Source organism: Simochromis diagramma, unplaced genomic scaffold, assembly GCF_900408965.1.
Source record: "Simochromis diagramma unplaced genomic scaffold, fSimDia1.1 OVJJ01000304.1, whole genome shotgun sequence".
NCBI lineage: Eukaryota > Metazoa > Chordata > Actinopteri > Cichliformes > Cichlidae > Simochromis > Simochromis diagramma.
In genome coordinates, this window is record NW_024387030.1 from 4629784 (window position 1) to 4638341 (window position 8558).

Genomic DNA, 8558 nt, shown 5'->3' on the forward strand with positions numbered 1-8558 from the left:
CAAATTAATGAAATCTAGACTTGAGTTTTCTTACAATCAGAAATGTTTTAAATACAAGTCCGACGAGGCGTACCGGCAGTGTTTTAAATGGCTCTGCCATTATAAAACACTGTGGGAAGACCGGCAAGCAGCAGGAGGCAACAACTGTACATCCATACGTGTATTTTTTCTTCACTGCAGACTTTATTGCTTATGTCCTGTAATTGCAATTCACAAAATCAGGTATGAACAAACTGTAGACATTGTTCTGAGGCGATGTGATAGAGGCCCAAAGAGAAGCCCAATGTTCTGTACAAACCTATTCCACTGCTCCCAATTAGGACATTCAGAAATGTTTAGGTTCCTCTAATACACAGGACTCCTTAAACATTTTATATACTGAGAATAACACATTATCACTGGTCTCCAGTAGACAAAAAAAGTAAGAAAACATTTCTGAGTATCTTAAGAGGAGATAAAAACTGATTAGTGATCAGTAGAATATGTGTCCAAGAACCTGGACTTCTGTTATATCAGTGAAGCAAGATGTCAGGCCATAAACATAAAGCATGAAAAACTGAAACAAAGGGAAAGTAAAGTTTTTGGCAAAATGAATGTGACTTCTTTAAAAAAAAGTTCCAGTAGCTTATTTGTGTTTAATTAAATGCACAAAAACGTGAATTTTCCTGACGAACAATAATGCCGAGAGACGCTCAAACCACCGCATCAAATCTGATGCTTCATCAATCAAAAAAGAAAAATGTAAAATTATATATCTGTTAAGGTTTTGGTGGATTGTCTTAAAAGTATGTCATAAAAAAAGGAACAATGTACACTTTCTTTGTGTGGTTTCAGTTTATGACAGTAACAGAGCAAAGGAAAGAAGCCATGAAGTCAAATTAGAAAAAGCTGCCTGTCGCTTTCTCCCACAGGAAAAAATGACGGAGTAGCTGGCGTATACACGATATGAGCAGACGTAAAACTGCTGCACTTTGTTTTATTAAAGGCACAATGTCAGGATGCTTTTGTAACAAATACCCAGAGCTGATTTTTCACACTCTGTGCTTCTCAGTCTTTAAAAAAGGAATTCAAACAGCAATTTTCCCAGGTCGGTGGCTTTCAATGGAACCACAAGCAGTTTCCCATGATGCAACACATTTTTTCTTCATTCTAGTGTTTTTTTTTTTTGTTTGTTTCTATCAGTCATCCATAAACGGAGTGTCACATGGCCCCCACCCTGGCCATATATGTGTCTCAACCTCCTGGCTGATATATTTGGATCAAGCAAAGGCACAGATGTGTTTGGTAAAGAGGCAATTAAGAGTCAATCATGATTTCAAAGGCAGCTCTGACCGCTCCCAAACTGAGGAAACCTCAGAGAGGTGTGGCACTGAGAAGTCCCTGCTGCACACACACGCACACACACATCACATGTTCCCTATGAAGTTCTTGTTGGACTGCTGGGCGTACCACTGTTGCCGCTGTTTGCGTGCCTCCACCTCCGACAGCAGCGCCTGCCGGTACGCCTCATAGGACTTGACGATGTGTTCGAGCTCCTTCATGAAGAGCAGCTTCAGCATTCCCTGGTACGTGTCCAGGTCTGCCAGCTGGAACAGCTCCCACTTCAAGATGTGGTCGTACCTGATGTAAAGGAGAGGAGAGTCACTGTACCTTTAAAGTTACAGGTTTGAAGATCTATCAGTCACTTCTTTGTGACAAAAATACTTTTATTTGGTAAGATTTTTTTTCAGGGCTTCTCTATTCAATATGTACAAACCCTGAAATAAACACCGATTTGGAATGCAGTTTTCCACAAATAAACATACATGTTTTTGAGGTATTAAAAAACACTATACAATAAATACATTACATATTTAGGTACCTAAGGATAAACATCATGCTTTTCCATTTCCATAAGTATTAAGGTCAATTGACCAAAACTACCAAAAAATACTGATTCTACACTTTTGGTAAGAGCTTGAAAATAACTTGCCTATTTGGTTACTATCAAAAAAAAATTATGTCCAGGATTAAATAAAAAGTAGAATAAGAAACTTAGATTTATTAAGTTGAAATTTTGAGATACTAACCCCAAATTTTGACTTATGGGTGGCATTCCCCCCCGCCAGTGGCTTCCATAAATTCCTCCTTTTAGTACCTCCCTTTGTTTGTACATTTACCGATTACTGACTGACCAGAATACTATTAACTAGACAAATGTCAGGTAAGACTGAGTTAGACTCACTTGAGTGGTGCACGAGCATACACCTGCAGCCAGTCTGGGATCTCGGCTGTGTGGTATGGGTTAGCTGGCACGAGGACTGGCTGGTTCCTCTCTGCAGGACGTGGCTGATAGGCCACGGGAGGTGGTAGTGGTGGGGGCTGATCGTAACGAGGTACGCTAGAATACAAAGAAACATCATCTCTATTGTGATGAGGTAAATTTTCTACTAAGTAAAGAAATAGTAGAACTTTAGTTGCTTAAAAAACTAAAAGCAGCGTTTTTTAATGCTTCATACCTTGGAGCACATGGATGACGGTATTGTGCCCTCTTGTTTATGTGATCCACATAGTAGACCCCAAACTCAGCGGACTCCACCTTCTCCCAGCCTGGAGGGAGCCCCTCCCTCTCGAGAGGGTGGCTCCAGTGTGTAGTGTTAGTGTTGTGGTCGATGTAGTACTTCCTGCCACGGATGGTCCAGTCAACGGTCCAACCGGCCGGAAGGGGGAGGTCCTCCCCGGTCAGACTGGACAGGTTCCCCAGAGACTTGGCCTGTATTCGACCTATGGCTGAGAAGAACAAACATTTCTTTTTTAGAAACCCTAAGGGAGAGGCAGAGATGTCTGACCAATCATACAGAGGAGCAGCTGCTGGCTAACAGCGCCCCTGGGAAAGAAGAAATATTTGGAGAAATTTCTTAAAAACTGCCTGTGTGGGAAAGTGTCATGTAAAGCAGAGGACAGTACAGAGTTTAAACTTGTGTCACAGTGTCAAGTGACACTGTGTGATGAATGGTAGGAAATGGGATTGTTGATACTTTTATACAGGAAGGCAGAGAGCTCTGCATGGCCAGCCATACACACAGGGCCTTTCACTGGGCGAGAACAAACGGCTGTAAGAGCCGACAGCAGAGAGGGTTCATGCAGCGGGTCCTGTACTTTTATTGGAGAATAACGTCAGCGAGGAATGTCAAGTCGACAGCTGTGTGGATGTGGATGAGCGTGACTCAAAGCAAATGAGCTTGCAGAAACCAAGAATTCCAAATACAGGGGAACGCTAAAGGATCTCAGCGAAATGGCGGCTACAATCTGATAAATTCTACGCTAGAGTGACAGCAACAGAGGTGGAGTTCTTTGCCAGCTGCTGAATGAAGGGAAGGAATGTGTGAGAGCTCCACAGAAATGCACTCCTCCTCCTACACCACCCCCATCTCATCATCATGATCATCATGTTTGCCCTTTCCTTCAGAAAAAAAATGCTCACAGCAGACCTAAAGCTCAAAACATCACAGGAATTTCTTAGATTAGTGAGGTGGGCTGAATGAAACAAAGTGGGTAGACTGATAACATCAAGTTAGGGAAAACACCACTGAAAACATGGAAAGGAGAGAGAGAGAGAGAGAGAGAGAGAGAGAGAGAGAGAGAGAGAGAGAGAGAGACTGGGATAATTTATGAAAACATCAATCACACACAAGAAAATAACATATGATTAACTATACCAGGCTCATCCTTTCAGGGTTTGCAGAGGGACAACTTATGCCATTTCTGTTTGACACCTGGACTCTAGTAGCTCAGCAGCTTTTTGCACGAGTTCAAAATAAGCCTCAATTGTCTCATATCAACCCCTTTTATCAGGTGAGGAACCGCATATGACTGTCTGTGAGGTGTGGAACTTTCTCCCAACCAATCAGGGAAGATCAAGCTATGTGACAGACAGTGACATCTGATAAATCTGCAGTGGCCCAGAACTTTTCAAACTTCCAAACCTTCACCCCTACCTACTCCTACACCTGTGGTCCTAACATCAAAACAGTGGTAAATTAATGAAATGCTCAGATTATGTGTTTGCAACATTGTTCTACATGTTGAGACAGGTGTTGTTTTGTGTAGGATTTCCACAAATTAGTAAAATTTGTGGCATGAAAAGTGACAACACCATATCTGATCATATTCCCTGTGACCTAAAACTAGTGCAAGTGATGTCAAGCCATTTGTAGACCCATCTTTTTTAAGAAATAGCACGTTATAATGTAGGACTTTAAGTTCGATAGTACACTGGATAATGCCACAGCATTGTATAACATTAAACAGTGATCCATTGAGAAGGTTAAAACATGCGATTTCCTGAGTTTTATATTATGCCTAAAAGTCATATATAGTTTTTTATTTTTACTGCGAGTCTTTTTCTACTAAAATTTATTTAATAATTCACTATTTTTTATTTATTTATCTTTGACTCAATTACATATAAGGAACAAAAGTGGTACAATCAGTACAAATAATACCATTTTTCACTTCTAAGCAGTGGCTCTTTGGGGCGATCGTGGCTCAAGAGTTGGGAGTTTGCCTTGTAATTGGAAGGTTGCCGGTTCGAGCCCCGGCTTGGACAGTCCCGGTCGTTGTGTCCTTGGGCGAGACACTTCACCCGTTGCCTACTGGTGGTGGTCAGAGGGCCCGGTGGCGCCAGTGTCCGGCAGCCTCGCCCCTGTCAGTGCGCCCCAGGGTGGCTGTGGCTACCCTGTAGCTTGCCATCACCAGTGTGTGAATGACTGGTTGTGTAAAGCGCTTTGGGGTCCTTAGGGACTAGGAAAGCGCTATACAAATACAGGCCATTTACCATTCTTAGTAGATATTTACAATTTATTTGTTATTTTTTGTTTTCAGTAAATCTACACTTATTGACTCAAAAACATTCCGTCCTTTTTTTTTGCAGCTGTCTGATCAGGTTGTTTATGGAAAGAGGGAAACTGCTGTTGTGTCAAAGAATCATGTCACAGAACAGGACAACCTGACTTGAATTTCCAAGTATTTCAATGAGTGCCCTATTAAGAGTTAAGCCTTGACAAAGCCCCTCACTTCATCCACAGCTAACCCCTCTTTCTTTTAACTGGCTGCCATTTGCGAACAGGAGATTTAAACAACAGGTGTGTGGGGCTTCAGTATAGTATAAGACACCACTTAAACAGTATATACTCTTTTATTTCCCAAGGGGTTTCCACACAAAACCTTCATACCCGAATTGGCGGAGATTTTCCAACAGATGCTTGTGTGATGCAACCCTCCTTATCTGGGCTTGGGCGCTAGCTTGTGCTTCTACCCGGCTGCCTGATGGACCAACAAAAGGACAAGCAAGAGTAGCCCACAGACCGGTTGTACAACATACTTTGGATACTGTCCAACAACAGACGGTCTCTGCAGGTAGATGGGCCAGCATGCCACCCCCACTGAACCATAATTTCAGCTTAAAGCAAATGTGTGACCAACTACATCACAGAGCCACGCTGTAATAACATATAGCGGCATTGTACTGACTGGGCTTCATACACAAACATGCTGCAGCGTCTCAAACCTCACTGTGTGTCAAATGTAAGTATAAGGAGATCAGCACATACGTAACAAGGATGATTCATGCCAGCGAGCAGTTTGAGGCTGAGACATTTGACTGGGGGCAGTGTGCAAATTACTAGTTTGCTGGCAGAAAGTTTCAGCAAACACAGAGGTGAAAAATGCAGAGCCTCTAATGCTTGTTTAACTTTACTCCAAACAAGGCTACGTGATAGGCAGGCCTGACATAATACTGAACTGTATACATGACGCTGACAAGCCAGCCACAAAATAAGAGTGTCTTTATGGTAAGAGGAGGACAAGAAGCATTCCCGTGCCCCCCCAATCTCAATGTAATTACACTTACATCATCGTAATGTTTACAACACAGAGCAGTAAAATAAAGACTGAAATGAAATTGCTCTTTTCAATTTGACAACTAGTGGCCTGCATTCCTTTCAGAGTGGCCTCTGTGTGGTTGGACAACCATCCATAATACTCAAAACAGAAATTATACATTAGTACAGCCACTGATACTGCTACATCTTGCCATACACCAAAGAAAGAAGTTAAAAAAAAGAGGAAATTTTAAAAGTTGTATAGTTGCTGATGGGATGTCAGTCATAAACTTTCTAAAACTAGGTGTTTCTTGCTTTTATCACTAAACCTCCCTTAAAATATATAAATAAAGACATGAACAGTGTTAAAAGGGAGCTTCACAAAATAATGTAAAATCTACCTGAAGGGGGTCTGTTTGGAGCTGGGGGAGTATGTTGTCGGGGATGTCTTTGGAAGTTGTGCTCATTGTGCTCGTAGTATCTATAGTCTTCAGGAAAGCGGTCTGGGACTCTCCTTGGCTGGCGCTGCTGCTGCTGTTGATGTTGCTGGTTTTCATAATAAGGTTCAGAGGGGTAATAATACCGGGCATCTCCATTCTCAGACATGGGGCTCACGTCTGTAAGGAAGGACTGTGATGAGCCTCCATACTCATGCGAAATGTCTCCCAGACTGCGAGGCAGGTACGGAGGTGCAGATAAGCGGTGGCTCTCTGTGCGGGCCACCTCGTGAGGAGTCTTCTGCACATGGGTACGGAGGACACTCTTGTTACGGGACACCACAGGTTCCCGGCTGGGTGCCAAAGGGTAGGAAGAAGGCACCATTTCTGGCAGAGGGACCTCTGTGCGTCTCGGTATAGTGGGTCCATGACGGATGAAGGAGGGCATAAGATCTGCAACCAGGTCAGCAGAGCAAATGTCAATAAAAGGCAACGCAATATCTGGGAGCTGCTCATGCCTGATGACTTGAAAATAAATAAATAAAACACCATAATAAAAATAGAATATTTTACTAATAGGAGCCAAATCGCGTACTTTTACTTTTCATACCTGAATTATAATATTAACTGACTCTCGAATAAAACATTTACACGAGAAGGTAATTTAGTAATACCCACATTTCTACAAAATACTGCTAGTTTCAGTCGAGTGAACGTTCATAACACTTCTATAGATACTCTAATAGAAACAGCTTAACATCAGCTATCACAATAATCCTAAGTCAGTACAGACACTAAAAATACTTTTAACCAAACAAATCTACTAGTATAATATGCCTTTAGCTGAGTAATTTAAAGCTGTAAGCATTATCTTGTAACTACTGCACTACAACTGGCGCTCATGTAGCATTTAGCTACAATAACTATTATCGTAGCTGTGTTTGGTTAGACTGTACAGCATTAAACTGTTTTTTACAATCGTGGAGCAAGTATAAATGTCCCCACAGAGTCGTTTTACAGTATTTGTTAATGCTAGCTAACTAAGGTTTAACAGTGTTTAACTTTAACGAGCGAGCTAAGTGATGCTATTCGGGGCTAACTGACAAGCTAACCACTTGTTGCGCTTACTTCTCAGGAGCGGCGACGTTTCCTTCTTCACATACTTCCCGTGTACCTCGGCTGGTTTGGACGCTTCGTTCTTACTTTTCTTTCGTGAGAGCATAACTCCAGGCTCGGAAAACATCAACAGCACGGTGGGGTAAAGTCATGACACAATCCTTCGACTTTGCAACCATACCGGCCAGTTAGCAAAGCGCGGAAAGTCAACATTTTTCCCCGCAGCTTTGGATTAGCTAGCCGCAGTTAGCCAGCTAACTGAAGCCGTCTGTGCTGCTGCAGCGGGTACAGTCCCACTACTGGGAAGTCCTTCCATCTGGAGGAGAGAGGAGCACAAACCACTGTGGGGCCCTTCGGTGACATAAGCACAGTATAAACATATAAAAATATGATTCAGAAAAAACTGTACTATAGTTAGAAAATATCCGTTAAATTTTTCCCAAAATTTAATCACTCACATGGCAAAGCTGAAACTAATAAAAACTAGGCTAAAACGGCACAGATGGAAGCAAACCCCCCTCTAGAAACTAAACAATGTAAAACAAATATTCAAAACAAAATAAAAGTCATATTAAAATGTATACTAAGGACATTTAACCAAATACTAGTGGGGTATATGTGTATATTTGAGCCTGTGTGGATTGGAGAAAATCCAAAATAAATTCAAACTCTTGCACCCAACTCTTGTTTTTTTAATCATTAAAGATGTCTGCTCTACAATAAGTTCATCCTAGAAAAACATCCACTTCAAGATATCAATAACAGCCCAAAATCACCACGACTTTCATGCTCATGATGAGTGTAGGCTATGTAAACTTCTAATCACAACTGTATGTCTAGTTTAGTATCCATTGTATTAATTTACAACATGCTTATTTACAGTACAGTATAAATCTTTTTCTGTTGTCTTTACTTATACACGTTTTCATATATATTGTTTAATGCATGTCTTTTTTGTGCAAACGGTGATCTTTTAGACTAAAGTGACTACATTTCTGGCCACACCTGTATGTCAGGGATGTTAAATGGCTCAGGGGTTGGAACAGGCCTCTCAAGGGTCTATACTGACCCACTAGATGGCTTAAACACTGTGGAAATTGCAGAGATTCTTTTTCTGTACTGTCCAGTTTTACAGCTTCTCTTA

The 8558-nt window shown here is 41.6% G+C and overlaps 1 protein-coding gene across 1 annotated transcript; it reads right to left on the reverse strand.

Moving 5' to 3' along the window:
- Positions 1-164: 164 nt before the first annotated feature.
- Positions 165-7724, reverse strand: sav1 (salvador family WW domain containing protein 1). Its single transcript, XM_040042156.1, has 5 exons — positions 7427-7724; positions 6263-6751; positions 2499-2769; positions 2225-2380; positions 165-1620 (listed from the first exon to the last, which is right to left on the reverse strand). Exons 1-5 carry the CDS (start codon positions 7539-7541, stop codon positions 1407-1409), a joined length of 1245 nt encoding a protein of 414 aa, XP_039898090.1. The 5' UTR covers positions 7542-7724; the 3' UTR covers positions 165-1406.
- Positions 7725-8558: the final 834 nt, after the last annotated feature.